This window comes from Arachis stenosperma, chromosome 5 (assembly GCF_014773155.1).
Source record: "Arachis stenosperma cultivar V10309 chromosome 5, arast.V10309.gnm1.PFL2, whole genome shotgun sequence".
NCBI classification, from domain to species: Eukaryota; Viridiplantae; Streptophyta; class Magnoliopsida; order Fabales; family Fabaceae; genus Arachis; species Arachis stenosperma.
Window position 1 is genome coordinate 30,285,550 of NC_080381.1, and position 21,014 is coordinate 30,306,563.

At 38.4% G+C, this 21,014-nt stretch overlaps 1 protein-coding gene and 1 non-coding gene across 2 annotated transcripts; one reads left to right on the plus strand and one right to left on the minus strand.

Moving 5' to 3' along the window:
• Positions 1-12,487: 12,487 nt before the first annotated feature.
• LOC130983110 (xyloglucan O-acetyltransferase 1-like) lies at positions 12,488-14,590 on the minus strand. Its single transcript, XM_057907294.1, has 2 exons — positions 13,982-14,590; positions 12,488-13,658 (listed from the first exon to the last, which is right to left on the minus strand). The coding sequence occupies exons 1-2, from the start codon at positions 14,157-14,159 to the stop codon at positions 12,544-12,546; spliced, it is 1,293 nt and encodes a 430-aa protein (XP_057763277.1). The 5' UTR covers positions 14,160-14,590; the 3' UTR covers positions 12,488-12,543.
• Positions 14,591-19,115: 4,525 nt separating this feature from the next.
• LOC130984877 (U1 spliceosomal RNA) lies at positions 19,116-19,275 on the plus strand. The gene has a single exon (XR_009088782.1). It is a non-coding gene; the product is annotated as a U1 spliceosomal RNA (small nuclear RNA).
• Positions 19,276-21,014: the final 1,739 nt, after the last annotated feature.

Below are 21,014 nucleotides of genomic sequence, written 5' to 3' on the forward strand. Positions count from 1 at the left end.
ATAAGACTCCTCCTCAAAATTTTTTTCCATCTTATTTTTTTTATTTTCCATCAAAAGCCTTTTGAATTGAATTTCAACCTCTTCAGTGACTGTTACATACTTTAATTTGTCCAAGAATTTTTTCAAAGTGATATTTCATCCTATATATACTCCCTCAATTATAAATTTTCAAACAAAAGATGCATATATCCTTTTGATTTTTGTCATACTTCACAGTGAAATATTCCCAAACCAGGTCAGATTTTCCTCGAGAAGAACCTGTTTGAGATTCTTGGATGGTATTATCTTGTGGTTGTTGATCACTTTGTACTTGTTCCATATAAATTACATACAATATACAAATTACAAATTAGTGAATTACATACAGCAGCTGTTCCGAGGGTTACCTGAAACTGTAGGTCGATCTTGGATGAGATCGTCTGTGTTGGTCGGAACCGACGTGTCCGGCAGGTGGGTATCGGCCGGAGCTGGTGTGTCCGACTTGTTGGACTTGGTGGTGGTGCTGATCTTTTGTCCCCGGAGGGTGGGGGGTACCTGCAAGAGACTCTGATGCTTAAGTTAGCAAGGGTATTAAGCAGGTATTAAGTAGAATCAGAGTATGAGTTATACCTGGGTGCTCTAGTGTATTTATAATGGTGAGATGTGGCCTCTTGCGGATAAGATAAGTTACTTATCTTATCTTATCTTTATCTTTATCTTTCAGTGAGGTCATCTTTAAGGGAACTGCCTTTATCTCTATGGGCTTGGGCTGCCCTTGGATTTGGGGCGCGTTCCTCTATTTGGGCCCTTCATTTGGGCTTTCCTGTGACTTGGCCGAGCTCTTTGAGGAGAGGTCGGGTTGTCCTGACCTGAAGAGGTCGGTCGCTTTGTCTGTCGAACATCCCGGGTCGGACAGCTCGACCCAGGGTATGAACAGTGCCCCTGCTTGAGCTCGGTCTTTCTGTTGAGGTCGAGTTTTTGACTTCGGTCCTTTCATGACGCAGCCGAACTCAAGCATTTTGTCGATTTCTTCTTTTTGTAGAATCTTTCGAATGTAGAACGTTTTCCTCTAAAGGCGCGCGTTTTTATATCAGCGTTTTGCTTTTGGGAACGTAAAAGGGTTTAGTACCTTCATTAATTGGTATTTAATTGCCCCGTTTTTTCCTAGCTTTTATTTTGAATTTTCTCAAAAAACGGTTTCTCTTCTTCGCTTTTCTTCGTAACTTCTCCCTTTACTCTCTCATTTTCTGTTTCTTTCGTAACTTCTTCCTGCAACGTCTGTTCTGTCATTGCTCTCTGTGGAAGAGGGGTGATTACCAGATTTTCTCCTTCTATCTTTGCGGTTTTTCGCTTCGAGGGGTGGCTTTGTTGCTTCTGCTCTTCGGCTCTCCTTTCGAGATTTTTCTTCTATTTCTCCAGGTTCGATTTTTCTTCCTCTGTTCTTTTATATGTCGGTAGAAAGTTTGAATTTTGCTCAGAGAAAGTTGGGATCTTTCTGTTTTTACCATGCCTGATTGTTTGCGTGTTCTGGATTTTCTTCGTTTTTTGGTGCGAGTCTTTTGCTTTTCTCGTTGCTTGAATCTTTTCTTAGGGCTTTTGCATGTTGTCGCCGCTTCTGGTTGCACCTTTGATGATGATTTTTGCTTGATTCTGAAAAAGTTTGATAATGCTTTTTGCTGATAGACTGTAAAAAGGTGGTGACTTTGTGTTTCCTTTGTTTCCTTTGAGACTTTATTTTCTTTCTGATGAGTGCCGGGGCGTAAGCTGTAGAAATTTCTTGAATCCTTGCTTTGTTATTGCCTCCAAAGGATGCCCCAGGACTTTGGTTTGAGTCTTGGGGTTTTCCTTTTTGTGGTTTCATCATCTGAGAAGTATTGACCGAGTTGTTTTCTCCCTATCCGAGATATTTGTAGTAACCCCTATCTTTTTTCTTACTTGTAGGATTTAGTTGGCCTCATGTCTTCTCGCAATAACATTGTAGAGATGTCTTCCAGAGTTCCCGAGGGGATGTGCAATTGGCTGGACTCCCTTGTTTTGTTGTGTGTTTCCGTTGTGGATGCTGAATTTTGCACAGAGCTGAGGAAGCGTCATAGGATTTGTGGTGACAATGCTCGCGAGGGGGATTACGAGCTTGTTGCTCCTGATTCTGATGAGAGGGTTTGCTTTCCGACTTCCATTGAGAGGGAGCGTCCCTTCTTCTATGCCTATGAATACTTTTTCAGCCAGTTGAATGTTACTTTTCCTTTTACTGCTTTTGAAACCGACCTGTTGTGGTCGTGTAATATAGCTCCATCCCAGCTTCACCCCAATTCCTGGGGTTTTATTAAAATTTTTCAACTTCTCTGCCGTGAACTAGATGTAACACCTTCCCAGACTCTGTTTCTTTACTTGTTTGTTTCTGCCAAGCCTGGCGGTTCTTCAAAAAAGAAGACTTCTTGGGTTTCTTTCCGGTCCGCCCAGGGCCATAAAGTGTTTGCGATGTATGACGAGTCCTTTAAGGACTTCAAGAACTACTTCTTTAAAGTTCGAGCTGTCGAGGGGGCCCGCCCCTTTTTTCTTGATGAAAATGACGAGCCTGCTTTTCCTCTAGAGTGGCAAAAGAATGTAAGAGTGCCACGTTACACATGGGAAATGCTTAGTGAGGTTGAGCGGGCCTTTGTAGTTGTTCTTGAAGATTTGTGGGGGAAGCCTCCTCATCTGGATGCGAAGAGATTTTTGAGTGATCCATCTTTGGTTCGGGCTGCTTTGGGTACTGTCTGCTTTATTTTATACTTGCTTTCCGAGCTTTTTTCTTCTTCTATGTTGTAATTTGTCTTTTGTGGTTGATTTTGTGTTCTTCAGAGATGTCGAAAAATAATGACTCTATGAAGGCCTTCAAGAAGGCGAAGAAGGCAACTGCTGCTTTAAACATTTCGGCCAAGGCGGCCGGAGAGGGATCTTCCCAGGTTCCAGTTAAACCTCCTGTACCTAGTTCTCCCGGGCCGAGGAAAGCAATTCCTATTCCTCGGGTTCGCTTGGTCGATCCTCCGCATTCTTCTGCTGCAGCTCCTGGTGCCCCTCCTTGTAAGAAGCAAAAGTCATCCGAGCCCTTTAACCTGGATGCCCCAGATTTTGATGCTATCGAGTTTGTCGACCAGCAAATTGCCCCCTATGGTGGGCTTTCTATGGACGATGTTTCTCTTCTTCAGCATCTGGATTTTATCACTAAAAGTAGTGTGAAGATGGCTCATATGGGTGCCGCTATATTCTGAACAATTCAGGGGATTCCGATTCATGCCACAAAATCCTTTATGGAAGAGGCCAAGTCGGAATTTGATCGAATCAAGGGTCTGAAGGAGGAGTTGGAGGTGAAGTTGGCGAAGGTGGAGAAAGAGCTGGAGGGTGAGAAGGCCAGCTCTATTGCCCTTGCTGCTTCTTTGAAGCTGGCCGAAGACATGGCATTGAAACATAAGGATAGCTATGTCTCGGCTTATAGGGAATTGATGCATCTTCGGGAAGATTTGGAAACAGCTCGAGTTAATTATGGTGAGCTTCAAGGTCACCTTGTGGGTAGCGTAACTGCTGCCTCCGAGAACCTGATGGAGCAGTTCCGAGTTGTTGCTCCTGATGCCGACTTGACTCTCATCAGCCTGGACAATGTCGTGAGGGATGGTAAGATTGTCCCTGATGACCAGGATGATGATGAGGCTGATCCTCCCCCAGTGCCTTCTCTTAAGGTGTCGACCTCCTCTGTTCCTCTCGTTACATCTGATCCGGATTGCCAGATTCTGAACCGGGATGATGGAACCGTAGATGCCGTGCCCCTTCAGACTCGTCCTCCTTCCCCTTGTCCTGACGCTGCCAAGAAGGCTCCAGATGTTTGCTGATCTCTTTCTGGATGTATAGTTTGCCCGGCTTGTGGGCTTTTAAAACTTTTCATTGACATTTGCTAGTTGCTTGTTTAGCAACTTTTTATTTTGAAAAACAAAAGGTAGCTCGCTTTCCCTTCACGGTAGGTTTTGGTGGCCTTCCGGGCCTTATAACTTTTGTGGAGTAACAGAGGTAGTTTTTTGACTTGGTATCTTTTCAGTTTTCTACTGATGTTTGAAATCTTGTATTTCGACCTCTTCAGATTGCTTTTTTTATTGTTTGTAGCTTGGATCCTTTGAGGTTTGTGACTTATGGGTCCAACTTGTTTCTTGGTGGCTCTTTTGCATTGGTCCCCCTTTAAGTTATTTCTGTAATCCTCTTTTTTGGACCTTTGTCAGGTCTCTTCCAGGGATTACTTTGATAACTTTTTAGTGGCAGGAGTCCGATTTGGTTATGTCGGTCTCCTTTAAATTATTTTTCGTAGTCCTCTTTCTTGGATCTTTGTCAGATCTCTTTCAGGGACTACTTGTATAACTTTTTTAGTGATAGGAGTCCGACTTGGTTATGTCGGTCTCCTTTAAGTTATTTCTGTAATCCTCTTTTTTGGACCTTTTTCAGGTCTCTTCCAGGGATTACTTTGATAACTTTTTAATGGTAGGAGTCCGACTTGGTTATATCGGTCTCCTTTAAGTTATTTTTTGTTGTCCTCTTTCTTGGATCTTTGTCAGATCTCTTTTAGGGACTACTTGTATAACTTTTTAGTTTTGGGCTGACTTTGTTATGTCAGGCCCTTCTAAGTTAAAGTAATCCTCTTTAATAGGGTTGGCCAGACCTCTTTCCAGGGTTTACTTATAACTTGGGTTGACTTGGTCCGACTTCTGAACGTCGGCCAGTCTTTAAGTTATTATATTAGCTATCCGTAAGACCTCGTCAGGTTCTTTTTTTGGATTGCTTTCGATAACTTCTTACATTATTCTGTGTTCATCTTTGCCGATTTGTAGAAAATGGTTGGCGTCTTTAGATCGTCCTTTGGGTGAATCGCGTTTTCACCTTTATCGGACGATTGTCTTTATCGTGGTCGCGCAGTGAATTTATTTTTCACTTTCTGCCGACCTGTTGCTTTATAATCGGACGATGAATACTTCAGATTAATGCGTCTTGGAATCTTGTAGAATATCTAAATAAACTTTATTCAAAGAAAAAATGCAAATATATACATGTGGGAATTTCCTTGTTCCTTTAAGTCGGGTATGATCTAGGTCTCGACATGGTGCCTCATTAAAAAACCTTTTCAGGAAAAAGAGCGCATCCATTTAGTGAGATCCTTTACCTTTTCTAACTGTAGTACCTTCTTAGGTTGCAGGCGTGCCATGATCGAGGAAGCTCTCGTCCATCAAGCTCGGACAGTCTGTAGTAGCCCTTCCCCAGTACTTCAATGACTCGGTAGGGTCCTTTCCAGTTTGCTGCCAGCTTTCCTTCTCCGGGTCGAGTTGTTCCAATGTCATTTCTGATTAGGATGAGATCATTCTCTGCAAAACTTCTCGGCACTACCTTTTGATTATATCTGGAAGCCATTCGTCGCTTTAGAGCTTCTTCCCTGATCCGAGCTCTTTCTTGGATTTCGGGTAGCAAGTCAAGCTCTTCTCTCTGAAGTTGGGAGTTTGCTTGTTCATTGTAGTGGACTACTCGGGGAGATCCTTCTTCGATTTCTATTGGAATCATTGCCTCCGCTCCGTAGGCTAGTCGGAATGGTGATTCGTTTGTAGTAGAATGGGGGGTTGTTCGATACGCCCATAGGACTTGTGGAAGTTCCTCGGCCCAGGCTCCCTTTGCTTCTTGTAACCTCCGCTTTAGTCCGGCCAATATGACTTTGTTGGCCGCTTCGGCTTGTCCATTGGCTTGGGGATGTTCGACGGAGGTGAACTGGTGTTTTATGTTCAAGTCGGCCACCAATTTTCTGAAGCCTGCCTCTGTAAATTGGGTACCGTTGTCCGTGGTGATGGAGTATGGTACCCCGAACCTCGTAATAATGTTCCTATATAGGAATTTTCGACTTCTTTGAGCGGTGGCGTTGGCCAGGGGTTCTGCCTCGATCCATTTTGTGAAATAGTCTACTCCTACTATGAGGAATTTTACTTGTCCCGATCCCTGTGGGAAGGGTCCGAGAAGGTCGAGTCCCCATTTCGCAAATGGCCAGGGTGAGGTCACGCTGATGAGCTTTTCTGGTGGGGCAATGTGAAAGTTGGCATGCTTCTGGCATGGTGGACATGTCCTTACAAATTCTGTAGCCTCCTTTTGTAGAGTTGGCCAATAGAATCCCGCCCGGAGTATCTTTTTGGTGAGAGCTTGCGCTCCGAGATGATTTCCACAAATGCCGCTGTGTACTTCCTCCAAGACTTCCTTTGTGTTGGAAGTTGGTACGCATTTTAGTAAAGGTGTTGATATCCCTCTTTTGTACAGCGTGTTGTTTATGATAGTGTAGTACTGTGCCTCCCTTTTCAGCCTCTTTGCCTCCTTTTCATCTGTAGGGAGTTCTTCTGTTTTGAGGTAGTTTATTATGGGGGTCATCCATCCTTGATCCCGACCTATTATGGCTAGGATTCTTTCTTCTTCCGCTATTGACGGGTTCTGTAATACCTCCTGGATGAGGCTTCTGTTGTTGCCCCCTGGTTTGGTACTGGCTAATTTTGAAAGGGCGTCAGCTCAGGCATTTTGCTCACGAGGTATGTGGTGGATCCTATATTCCCCGAGTTGTCCGAGCTGTTCTTTGGTTTTATCCAAATATTTTTTCATGGTCGGATCTTTGGCTTGGTAGCTTCCTGTTATTTGTGAGGTGATGACTTGTGAGTCACTGTAGATGTTGAGTTTCCGAGCTCCAACCTCCCTAGCCAGCTTTAGACCAGCTAATATTACTTCGTATTCTGCCTGGTTGTTTGAGGCCGGGAATCCGAATTTAAGGGAGAGCTCAAGTTGAGTTCCTTGGTTGCTCTCAATTATCACACCCGCACCACTTCCTGTTTTATTCGAGGATCCGTCTACGTATATGTTCCATTCTATGGGGATTTCTGGGATGTCTGTAAACTCTGCGATGAAGTCGGCCAGGTGTTGCGATTTGATTGCTATACGCGCCTCGTATTGGAGGTCGAATTCGGACAACTCGATTGCCCATTGTAGGATTCTTCCTGCTAGATCTATTTTCTGTAATATCCCTTTTATGGGTTGGTTGGTTCGAACTTTAATGGTATGCGCTTGGAAATATGGGCGAAGCCGCCGGGATGTGAGGATCAGAGCGTAGGCAAACTTTTCTATTTTCTGGTAGTTCAGCTCGGATCCCTGTAGTGCTTTGCTAATGAAGTAGACGGGTTTTTGCCCATGTTCGTCTTCTCTGACTAGTGCTGAGGCTATTGCCCGGCTCCCTACTGCGAGATATAATATGAGCGGTTCTCCTTCTCGTGGCCGAGATAGGATAGGTGGCCGTCCTAAGAACTCCTTGAAGTCTAGGAAGGCTTGCTCACATTCTGTCGTTCATTCGAACTATTTTCCCTTTCTTAAAGTAGCATAGAAGGGAAGAGATCTTATCGCAGCTCCTGCTAAGAATCGGGATAGAGCGGCCAACCTCCCGTTGAGTTGTTGTACTTCTTTGATACAAGTTGGGCTTTTCATGTTGAGTATGGCTCGACACTTGTCTGGATTTGCTTCAATCCCCTTTGTGTGAGCATGAAGCCCAAGAATTTGCCGGCTTCTACTGCGAAGGTGCATTTTGTGGGATTGAACCGCATGTTGTGTTTCCTGATAGTGTAAAACACTTGAGTCAGGTCGGATAACAATGTATATTCACTTTGTGTCTTTATCAACATATCGTCTACATAAACTTCCATGATTTTTCCGATGTGATCTGAGAAAACTTTATTCATTAGCCTTTGATAAGTAGCTCCTGCGTTCTTGAGACCAAGGCATCACGATGTAACAGTTGTTTGCTTTCGGTGTTAGGAACGAGGTTTTTTCTTGATCTGGTGGATACATGGGGATTTGGTTGTACCCTGAATATGCGTCCATGAATGAGAGATACTTATATCCTGATGAAGCATCCACTAGAGCGTCGATACTTGGGAGTGGGTAGGGATCTTTTGGGCACGCTTTGTTGAGGTCGGTGTAGTCGGTGCACATTCGCCACTTCCCATTTAACTTTTTCACCAAGACGACGTTTGCTAGCCATAGTGGATATTTGACTTTCCTTATGAACCCGGCCTCAAGTAGCGCTTGTACTTGTTCTTCTACAGCCTGAGCTCGTTCTGGTCCAAGTTTTCTTCGTCTTTGTTGTACTGGCCGGGATCCCGGATAGACTGCCAATTTGTGGCTCACTAGTTCGGGATCAATACCTGGCATGTCGGCAGCTTTCCATGCGAAGAGATCAACATTATCTCGTAGGAACCGTATTAGTGATTCCTTTATGTCTCCTTTCAGGATCGTGCCAATATTAGTTGTTTTATCCGAGGTGTCTCCGATCTGGATTCTTTCTACTTCTCCTTCGGGTTGTGGTCGGAATTCTTCTCGCCTCTGAACTCCACCGAGCTCGATTGTGTGGAACTCTCCTCCTTCACCTCGGAGGTTTAGGCTTTCGTTATAACAGCGACGTGCCATTTTTTGATCTGCCTTTATCGTAGCTATCCCTTCCGCATTTGGGAATTTCATACATAGATGTGGGGTTGAAACTATTGCGCCGAGTTGATTTAACGTTGCCCGACCTATTAAGGCATTGTAGGCTGAGCTTACGTCGACCACGATGTAGTCTATCTTGAGTGTTCTGGATTGGTTCCCCTTTCCGAAGGTTGTATGCAGTGATACGTATCCCAGTGGTTGAACTGGGGCATCTCCTAGTCCGAACAGACTGTTCGGGTATGCTCTTAGCTTTTTTTCGTCTAGACCGAGTTTGTCGAAGGCAGTTTTGAATAAGATGTCGGCAGAGCTTCCCTGGTCAATTAATGTACGGTGAAGGTTGGCGTTTGCCAGTATGATCATAATGACCATGGGGTTGTCATGTCCCGAGATGATTCCGGATGCGTCTTCCTTGGTAAACGTGATTGCTGGGATGTCTGGGGCTTCCTTTTTTTCCTTCGACGTGGTATACTTCTTTGAGGTGTCGCTTTCGGGATGATTTGGAGATTCCTCCTCCGGCAAATCCTCCGTGTATTACGTGAACGTGTCTTTCCGGTGTGCGAGGTGATCGTTCAGATCGTCCAACATCCTCGTCCCTTCTTCTTTTTCTTGGTTCGTCATCTCGATTGGCCAAAAACCGATCTAGCTTTCCTTCTCTTACTAGTTTTTCTATGACGTTTTTCAAGTCGAAGCATTCGTTGGTGGAATGCCCTCGAAGTCGGTGATACTCACAGTATTCATTCCGATTTCCTCCTCCTCTTTTGCCTTTAAGTGGCCGAGCTGGAGGGATTTTCTCTGTATGGCAGACTTCTTTGTAAACATCTACCAAGGATACCCTAAGAGGAGTATAGTTATGATATTTTTTGATTTTCTCTCCGGAGCGATCTTCCTTTTTCTTGGATTCTTTATCTCGGTAGGCAGAGCCGAACCTTGAGGTTTCGCCAAGTCGAGAGTTTTTCTCCATGTTGATGTATTTTTGTGCCCGTTCTTGTACTTCGTCTAAGGATGTAGGGTATCTCTTTGATATAGATTGGCTAAATGGTCCTTCTCGTATGCCATTTATAAGGCCCATAATGGCAGCCTCTGTTGGTAGACTTTGTATGTCCATGCATGTTTTGTTGAATCTTTCCATGTAGTTGCGAAGGCTCTCCCGATCTCCTTGCTTGATCCCTAGTAGGCTAGGTGCGTGTTTGGCTTTGTCCTTTTGTATGGAGAATCGGGCCAGGAACTTCTTGGCCAAATCGTCGAAACTCGAGATGGATTTTGGAGGTAGGTTGTCAAACCATTTAATGGCTGTCTTGGTGAGAGTTGTTGGAAAGGCTTTGCAGCGGACTGCATCTGAGGCATCTGTGAGGTACATTCTACTTCTGAAGTTGCTGAGATGATGGTTGGGGTCCGAGGTGCCGTCATATAGAGTCATATCCGGAAGCTTGAAATCTTTTGGAATTTTGGTCTTCATAATTTCTCTGGTGAATGGATCTTGATCTTTCTGAGAGCTATCTTCTGCGGATGATCGAGTAGCTTTAGTTTTAACATCGGCTTCGAGTTTTACAAGCTTATCTTCTAGTTCTCTGCTCCGCCTTATCTCCCGGTGTAGATCTTCTTCCTTTTCACGTCGATGTTGGGCTTCTTTTTCGAGTTGCTCCAATCGATTTTGAAGTGCTTCTATTACTCCTAGATTTGATGAATTTTTGTCTCCATTGGTTTCTGGAGTATCTTTGAAAATTGTGTCCGCGTTTTTATGCGGCGTTCTGTCTTCCAAACCTGAATTGTGGTCGTTGTCATGGTCATCTGCCATGTCAATAGGATGACTTCCAGGTTCCCCGGCAACGGCGCCAATATTCCGAGGGTTACCTGAAACTGTAGGTCGATCTTGGATGAGATCGTCTGTGTTGGTCGGAACCGACGTGTCCGGCAGGTGGGTATCGGCCGGAGCTGGTGTGTCCGACTTGTTGGACTTGGTGGTGGTGCTGATCCTTCATCCCCGGAGGGTGGGGGTACCTGCAAGAGACTCCGATGCTTAAGTTAGCAAGGGTATTAAGCAGGTATTAAGTAGAATCAGAGTATGAGTTATACATGGGTGCTCTAGTGTATTTATAATGGTGAGATGTGGCCTCTTGCGGATAAGATAAGTTAGTTATCTTATCTTATCTTTATCTTTATCTTTCAGTGAGGTCATCTTTAAGGGAACCGCCTTTATTTCTATGGGCTTGGGCTGCCCTTGGATTTGGGGCGCGTTCCTCTATTTGGGCCCTTCGTTTGGGCTTTCTTGTGACTTGGCCGAGCTCTTTGAGGAGAGGTCAGGTTGTCCTGACCTGAAGAGGTCGGTCGCTTTGTCTGTCGAACATTCCGGGTCGGACAGCTCGACCCAGGGTATGAACAGCAGCCATTACAACAATTACAGCAAAATTTCGAGAATTACATACAGCCGCCAGGCCAACAATTACAACTAAATTCAAAATCCAAAATTGAATTACATACAACAACCAGTAGCCCATTACAAATTAGTGAATTATATACAGCAGCAATTACAACAATCACAGCAAAATTCAAAAATCCAACATCGAGTTACATACAGAAGCCATTATAGATAATTAACTAAATAATTAATTAACCGAATAATCCAAAATTGAATTACATACATCAGCCATTACAAATAGAACTCTGCATCGATCTATATAATTAACCAAATAAAGTACTCTACATCAATTCATATAGTTCATATCATTTCATATCAATTCATATAATTAACAAAAAAAAGAACTCTGCATCAATTTATATAATTCATATCAATTCATATAATTTATATAATTAACCAAAAAAAGAACTCTGCATCAATTCATATAATTCATATAATTAACAAAAAAATTAGTTGAAAACCTAGTACAACTCACTGTAGCAGAAAACAGAAAAGGCGGCTAGGTCACGGCGGCAGAACAGATGCCCGACAACGTTGACAGAGAAGCTTCCGACGAGTAGACGATGCTGACCACGGGAGCTTCGGAGTTTAGACAACCAGATGAATGACGTCGTTGACAGTAGCTTCAATCCGCGACGATGACTTCCTTCCGCCCGTTGAAGGTTCTTCTAGCCGGTGACAGTAGCTCTGATGTGGCGTCGATTGTGGTAGACAGGGAGGGACGATGGCTTCTGTTGGAGTTGGATGAAGATTGGAACTTGGTAGTGAAATTAGGGATTTAGGGTTGAAGTGTTGTGGCTAGTGAGTGAGGGGAAGGGGACTAAGTCTCAAAATAATGGGTTGGGTTACGGGTTACCAGGTAAGAATGTGGGTAAGTGGGTTCGTTTTGTTTTTTTTTTTGTTTTTTTTTTTTTTGTCAAAACAATGTCGTTTCAAACCCATATTTCAAAATCGATACTTTTAAAAAGCTGACCGATTCGATTGGTTTTTTCGATTAACCACCGATTTGACCGATTTTTATCAATTTTTTGCAGAACGGTTCTAAGAATCAACTGGACTGGCTATATGACTGATTTTCAATTAATCCAATTGAACCGGTCGATTCGATTTGATTTTCAGAATATTAAATTTTAGAGAAGATAAGAAATTGAGAAAATTTGAAAAAGGAGTATTTTTGTCTAAATTTTAGATAAATGATTATTTTAAAATAAAATTTTACATTAGTATCTATTTTGAATGTAAAATAATTTTGGAGTCGATTTTGATTTCAATCTAAATTATAAGGGCCAAAATTATATTTATTCCTGAAATTTATAACAAAATTAAATTTTGTGTGGAATCATCATAAAATGTTTGCAAATATTTTCTTTTTAGTACCGATCTCTTACAAAATTAAATTTTGTGTGGAATCATCATAAAATGTTTGCAAATATTTTCTTTTTAGTACCGATCTAAAAGAGAGAACAACCACAGTAAAAAAACATTATAATTATTCCTTTATCAAAACTTTTCTAATATTCATTTATTTTTTACTATGGAACTGTATTCTAATTTCCAATGTATATTTATAATCATAAGGCGGAAGATTAAACCACAAAAAGATTATTAACAAGAATGTGGAGAATGTCTCATCAGGAGTATTATTCAGCCTTTGAATGTAGCACCAACTTCTTCATAATCTCTAATAAAATTTCATTCCATGTATCTATAGGCCCTGGCAAACACCAATGAACACAATCATTTTGAACAATTTTGGATGCAAATGGAAAAGGATTCATATAAGGACCTGGATGGCCATCTGGTCTCAACAATGCTAACTTAGTCACATCCATTATCTCTAACCTAATTAACCCTCCAAATTCTTTGGCTTTCTCCTTAGCAATTTCCACTTCTTCCATCTCAATCCTTCTTATCTCAGCATCCATTCCTTCAACCTTCTTCTCTCCATCTTCATAAGGCTTATCCTTCAAACAAGTACCACCTTTATTCCACTCACCTTCAAAATGAGACGGCGAATACGTTCTAACAATCACATTGAGTTTGTCACCTTTAGTTGCTTTCGCTTCGATTATGGTATTAAGAGCAACCCTTAAAGCCTGTCTTAACGGATCATAAAAATCATTAACATGATGATTGCAATAACCAAGTTGTGGCAACTTTAGGCAACTTGAAATTGAACCACCCACATAGTAAATTGAAGGAACATCAAACCAATGCCCTAGTGAAATTACAATCATGTCCATTTCATCCAAGTCCCTTGCCCACCTCTCATTAACATGATCCAAATAAATTGTATTGTAATGTGGCCCTTTCTGGGATCTCATATCACCTCTCACAAGAAATGGGGACCAATAGAAGGACAAGTTTGCATTGTGGGAGAGAATGTTCCATTTTCGTGAACCTTTATGGTACAAACGTTTTGGTTTTGATGAGTCATCATCATTATTACTACCAAGCATGCAAATAAGGGACTCAATTTGGTTCCTAGCAACAGAGTCTCCAACAAATGCCACGTGTCTGTTCCTAATTAGTTGGAGAAAAGTACTAGGATCAAACCTAGCAAGGTTGCAATCATCATTGGGTTTCCATCTCCAATAAAGATACTCTGTGTTAGGCCTTCCATTAGCGATGCAATTTTGATTTTTCTTCATCTTGCAATATTTGGAGGTTCCATTATACAAAGGTCCTCTTTCGTCACGGACCCATTTGCCAATGGAGTAGTCACATGAATTCTCATTTGCATATTCTATTTTTCCTGAGGAGAAAAAAAAAAACAGAACATACATATTTAGAAACAATTTCTACTCCTCTATCTTAGATTTTATTTTTATCAATTTGTAACAGTTGTATGTTTCTACGAACTTTTATTGCCAACTATAAAATAAAATAAAATAAAATAAAATAAAAGCTCATCAAAACTTTGCCAGAAACAATCATCAAGTATAGATTACATACATATCTTTAATTAGTAAATGAATCGAAATCATATCCGGTTAATAATTCAAACAAGCATATTATTCATATAAATTTGTTGCATATGAATGATTTTCCTTACAAGAATGAAGAATAACTAAGTACCTGAAGAATTAGAAGAGGTGTTGACCATGAGTGGGGTGGAAATGGAATAATATGGAAGTTTGATTTGAAATGTTGTAATGAAGGGAAAGGGCACAAAGTAGAATGAAATTATGAGTCCAATAATGGGAAATATGGCATAGAGAGTGTACGAGACTTTGAATGGGTTTGTAAGACCCATAATCTTCAAATGAACGTCCGTTACCTTGTTTCATATCCTAATAACCTTTCTTCTTCTCCTTAATATCGTTCTTCTTCTTCTTGTTCTTGTCTTGGCCAAGAGAATTAAGAAGGGTAATGTCTAACATGCTCACAAGATAATTAGGAGCATCCATACTCCACATAATGATCAGAGCTAGTAATTATTAATCTATATTTATTTATAATCACCAAAATGTGATAATAGATAATCAATGTGAATTTATGATGAGAAATTGGGTACAATTGAAGGAAGAATGAGGGGACCAATTGAAGATAAGGTTTGTGGTATTTTAACCTTTGATGCCGTGAATAAGATACAAACGAGAAGGGAAATTTTTGAGGGAATTAATAAGTGATCTTTCCTAGTTTCATATCAGAGACAAACAGAGAGGGAAAAAAAAAAAAAGAAAAAAAAAATCAAGTATTCAATTGAGATCTATACAATATTCTTGTTTCTTCCCAAGGATAGTTAACGAAGAAAGAAACTCTACATTATAAGGAAGAGAGAATGAAGGGTAGCCGGCTAGCCGCAGTGATGGACTCAACAAATTTTAGGAGTGGAGATAAAAATATTTTTATTAAAATAAATATTATTAAGCATGGTTAATTATATTAAAAATATAATAGAGATATAAAAATTAAAAAAAATTAATAAATATTTTTATTTTTAAAATATTATTTATTATATATAATTTTTTTAAAAATATTTTTTATTTTTAAAATTTAAACTTAAAATATTTTAATTAAATTATAAATAATTTGTCATCTTAATTAATTTTACTTTTACTTATTTTTATACACATTTAATAATAAAAAGAATGAATTAGTTGACATATTGATATACTAGTATTTATAATTTGAAACTAGAATTATATATACATATAAAAAAAACTAAACATGTATATAAAAATATGTTTATATAAAATAATAGAAACTTAATTTATAATTATTTTTATCTATTTCTTTTTAAAATAATTAAATTTTATATATATTTTTTAATTTAATTTTGTTACACTATCAAATTAAAGATTTTATGCATCTATTTAATTATGTATTGTAATTAAAAAATAATTTTTTGCATTCATCACGTAAATAATTATTTAAAAGAACAAATATAATTGAATGACTATGTAAAATAATATACATATTTTAATATATCAAAATTAACTTCTATGCTTTTAAATAATTGTTCTAATACAACAGGGTATGGATTAGCATTTGGGAATTGAAATTACCTCATAAAATTAAGATATTTTTATGGAAGAGTTTTCATGAAAAGCTTCCGGTTTTGCAACAAATTCATAGCCAGTTTGCATCCACCCCTGCCACTTGCCCAAGATGCATGCTGAAAGATCAATCAATTTCTCATGCCTTATTCCAATGCCCTCTGTCTTCAATAATCTGGAGTCTAAGCTTAATAACCCCACTTATGGCAGAGAGAAGAGGAGACCTTCATCAATTGATGGCAACGAGCCTTATCTTGGACAGCGGCTCAAATCAAAGGTAGACAAAAGATCCTCTTCATCGCGGCGGTGTGTTGGAGCACTTGGAAAGCGAAGAATAGGTACGTCTTTGAGAAGCTAATAAGCACAGCACCAGAGATAGTGTAAGAAGTCAGAAGTCTAGTGCGTGAACTCAATAGCTATACCTGATGAATGCTAACAATTTCTCTTTATTCTTACTTTACTCTTTCTTAAGCTATTTGTCTTCCAATCACATTTAGTGATAATTAGGAATACCAACTTCTTTTGTACTTCCTTATGGAAACATTATTATTTTATAATAATAAAATAATATCTATCTTTAAGAAAAAAATAATTATTCTACTACTCATTATAATTTTCAAATATTAATTACCACTCATTGAATTAGAAAGTTTATTTGTTATAATATTTATGACATAAAATATTTTTTAATTCAAAATAGTTTACAAGTAAAATTATTTAAGAAATAAAATTAGAAAGTATTATATAATTTTAAAATAAAGAAAATTAATTAATAGATAGATATTATTTTTTCTTATTTCAACTAATATTTTAAAACAAAACAGATATTGATAATTTTACTTATATTTAGAAAATTAAAATTTAGTTTGATAATTAACTAATTAATTAGTTTTAAAAAGTATATTAACATTGGTCATTAATTTTTTATTGAGTTAATTTATTTATTTATTTTTAATTTTTATATTAAATCAAATTAAACAAAATAAATATTTTTATATATTAAATTTAACAAAAGATTATTTTTAACATATATATATATATATATATATATATAGGGACGGATCTATGTTCCTAGTTGTGGGGTAAGTGCCCCACCATAATTTGAAATTTTTTTGAGTAGTATATAATAATAATATTTATTTTTTCTCATTAAATTATTAAATTTGACCCTATAATAATTTTTTATTCAATTTTTAGTACTTAATAGTTAATTTAAGAATTTCATATTAGATGTCTATTATAATAATCAATTCTCAATTTAAATGAGATTGTTATTCTTTCTTAAAAATCAACTTAAAAGAGTATTTATCTTCTTTTAAATTAATTTTAGTTTTTCCTGTGCAATTGCTTTAATTGAAAAAACTTATTTCGATTGTATTGTTTAGAAAAAGATTACTTAATTTTTTTAAAATATAAAATCTAAAAAATAAAATTCTAAATTATATGTTATTATTTACTATTTTAGTGTCTTAATTTGTAAATTAGTTATTTTAAAAATTAATCATATTTTATAATAATAAAATATAATTACAATAATCATATTATATGTTTGTAAAAAAAAATTATTTGTATAGAATATATATTAAAATACAAAATATACATTAAAAATAAATTAAACAATATATATATATATATACACAAATACATAATAATTAATATATAATTTATTTTTATATATATATAATAATTTTATTATAAAAATTATTATTATATTATATATATTTTATTTTTATTGTCAAAATTTTTTGAATCCGTTATTATATATATATATTACTTTTTATTTTTAATTTAGTGGGCCAAGTGCCCCCTTCCCATACACCTGGGTCAATCTGGGTAGCCGCCGTAACTAATATGAAAATTTAGGGGATGATTGGTTTGGGCGTTTTTATTTTTTTTTTCTTTTGATGAAAATAAAAATAAAGCATGAAAATAACATTTTAAAAAAATTTTCAACGAAAACTTTTAAAAAAAATGCATAACAAAAATAAAAACACTATTTTTCATGTTTCTAGTCTTTTCAGTTTTAATTTTTGACGCCAAGTCAATCATCTTTCATGGTTAGCACTATGAAAAAGCGGGGAGCTAATTAAGAAACCTTTACAGTAATAGAGGTAACAGGAATAAACAAGTTTGATATTGGGTAAATGTCAGGTCGATAAATTGAACTGGTGAGTCGAACTTGTTCGATTATATATAAAATATTAAAAATATAAATTAAATACGTATAAAATACGTGTATTAATAATTATATATATATATAAAATAATAATATATAATTATATATATATTAATATTTTTAATTATTTAAAATTTTATATATAATTAATAAAAAATTTATAATTAATAGATAGACAGTATATAAAATTTATTTTTTTAATATTTTTTATAATATATAAATTATAATTTATTGATAGAGAATTATAGATTATATTCCTATTATTTAGACTAGCTCGTGAGATCGAGCTAGTTTGTGAGCTTTCGTTGAGCGGATCTTGAACTTATGAAATAAATTCGATTGTTAATGAGTCGAGCTGTAAATTTAGCTTAATTTTCGTAAACTGAATTTGAGTTTGGTCTAACTTGACTCGACTCACTCTCGGCCCAATGCGTGGAAAGTTCAAAACTGTGTATTGGATTTAGCAACCCATGGAAATTCAATGTTGCAATCACTTGTACGTGAATCGTTGTATCATATTTAGGAAGGAATCCACATACCATCCATAAAGGTCAAGGTGAATTGAAATGTCACACAAGCACCAATTATTGCGGTGATGGATTCTTGATTCATTTGTGTAGTTGTATACTTGTATTCAACAAAAAGCAACATCGTTTTATGGAACACTTGAAGTGAAAGAGTGAAGTCAATTATTATTAAAATTTAAAGAACGTTCATCTTCAGTTTAATGGTAGGAAGACTACGTGTTTCGTTTCCAAGTTTGATTCTGCTACCTTCTTTTTAATTTTGCATCCTTAAGTGCTCATCTTTTTCTTTTATTATTTACATTTTTGGCAGGAGTCTTATATTTTTGATAAATATCTGTGGCTTGCTCTGAATCTTTGTTCTTAACTCACCTCTCATGTGTTTTCTATGGAAAACTATCTTAATTGGGGAAATATTCCAAATCGATATGAAGCAGTCCCAAAGCCTCAACCAGCATCAGCATATAATTGCATTCAACAAACATCAACATAGTTTATGGAACACTTGAAGTGAAAGAGTGAACGCAGTTATTATTAAAATTTAAACACCGTACTAAGTTTTCTGCTACCTCCTTTTCAATTTTGCATCCTAAAGTGCTCATCATGGGATTTTTCTTTTTCTTTTCTTTCATTTATTTTTTTATATTTTTGGCAGGAGTCTTTTACTTTTGATAAATATCCGAGGAATGTGTTTTCTTGCGATAAACAATATTGTTAATAAGAAAATGAAGCAGCACCTTTCCCAGTTTCCTAGCTTCAAAATTCTCATAAATGTCTAACGCTCCAGCTACAGGTATACTTTGATCTGCCAAAAACCTAATGTTTTGAGAAGAAAAGAATTAGCCTCACTATTTGTTCAGCGAAAGAGATACCGCCAATCCAAAGGGAGAAGCCGCAGGTTCATAGAGATAGATAGTAAAAAGGAACCTTGAAGTCCCACATCACCTGAGATAAAGAAAGGGAGGTGAAAATGCAGTGTATAAATATAGATTAATCAGCAACATTCTAACATACTTACCTGGATGGGGTCAATGGGTGATCAAAAAGGCCTATGGCCTAGGTTGGTGACTTACACTGCACTTAGGAGGGGTGCCTGCCTAAGGTCTCCTCAAGTAGGAGAGCCTACATCATAATTTGTTGTAGTAGGGACCTGCGTTCGCGCAGTCCCTGTCCAATTTCAGTTTAAAGTCTTTTAAATCATATATAAATTGGAAGAAAGTAGTTGTAGTCTGTAGACGTCCATTTTATTTACATATATTTTAAATTTAGCTGGTTGTTGCAGGCCCGGAGAAAATAACGATGCTATTATGGGGTAAGGTGAGTGGGTCCTGAAAAAGAAAAAAAAATCAAAGATATATGGGGATTGTGGGATAGGTGAGTTGGTTTACTAGACTAGCAGGTGATGGTGTATCAAAAACAAGGCCGCTATAAAATTATAAATAACGTGAATAAAATGGCAATTTACACAAATAAAATGATTGAAGAAAACGTTTACACAAATACAACATTGACAATTTCTAAACGCAAATGCAACAAACGCAACTATATATAATCCGCTACACCCTGCAGCAGAACTTAATTGCACGTAATTTGCTACAGGGTATCGCGAATTATGAATATAGTGGTGTTTATATGTTAGGGTTTAAAACCCATGATGCAAAATGCACGAATTGATACAAAATATAATCGTCATTCACAGTAACTCATACAAAAATAATATAGGTATAACTACATAACTAATACAGATATAATTGTCACAAGTCGTTAACCCTAACAGAAAATAAATAAGTCATAATTCATACATGGATAACTGTTGGAAATTAAGAGAGTCGGACGCTACGGATGGTCACCATCAACATCATGATCGCCTCCGAATGGACCAAGTAGGTGCGAGCCTGTGCCACATCGAGTCGGACGCCTAACCCTAGCCGCTCGCCGATCTCCCGGCGGAGCCTCCTGTGCCCCCACTCCAAATGCAGATGGTCGCGTCTCCCCCCCCCCCATCCCGAACCAAGTGTCGTACGGGCTGCCTGCGGGCTCATTCAAGTCGACCGGGAGCTGGGTCTCAGGAACCTGGGTCTCAGGCATATCCGCTGGCTGTGGCCTATACTCCGTAGGGTCTGAAGGGCCGCCTGGAATCGGGCTTTGGTACTAATGAACGTCGTCACCCCGTATGAACTCATCAAAATCTGCATAGAACTGGGGTCCACCCAACTGATCGTCCAAATCCATGGTGAAAGAAGTGGTAGCAAGATCGGCTAACAACTGTGTGCTACACCCATGTAGTACCTGAGAGCTAGATACGTGGGTAAAAGGAGTACCACCCATACTAGCCTCCGCGGTGCCACCAGCATGAGTGTCTGTAAGGTGCTGACGGGACGATCCTGCCTTGTCATCGTGGTGGATGGGAGGTGCTCCTCCACCACGAGCAGCCCGTCGTCTAGCAGAAGATCGACGAAGGTGATGATTTGCCTAGCCTCCGTCATCACTACCAACCTGCTCCTCCTGCATCATGTCGTCTAGCCAGCGCCAGTCGTGATCAGTGGCACATGTACCGATGCGTTGTCTCCGCTCCAAACGTCTGTTATCCGGCATATCGAACGCTGGAACTCTAGTCGGCACCTGCGACAACCCTCTGAGTATAGCATCGTCCGGAACCTGGGTCGGCCTGGGGTCGACGAAAGCAACTCCTGGTGACAGAATCCTATGTGCAACACGGTGCCATCAGTCCAGGTACTCAGGGAATGGACCAGGATCAGGAACTCTCTGGACACTTAACACAGAACGAACTCGCTCGTCCCAATGCTGATGCCAGGTCCTATAGTAAGTGGGGAACCATCTATCTCCACCCTTGTCGTCCTTACTATGAAGATACTCTATGTTGAGCGCTGGCTCAGGCAAATGCTATA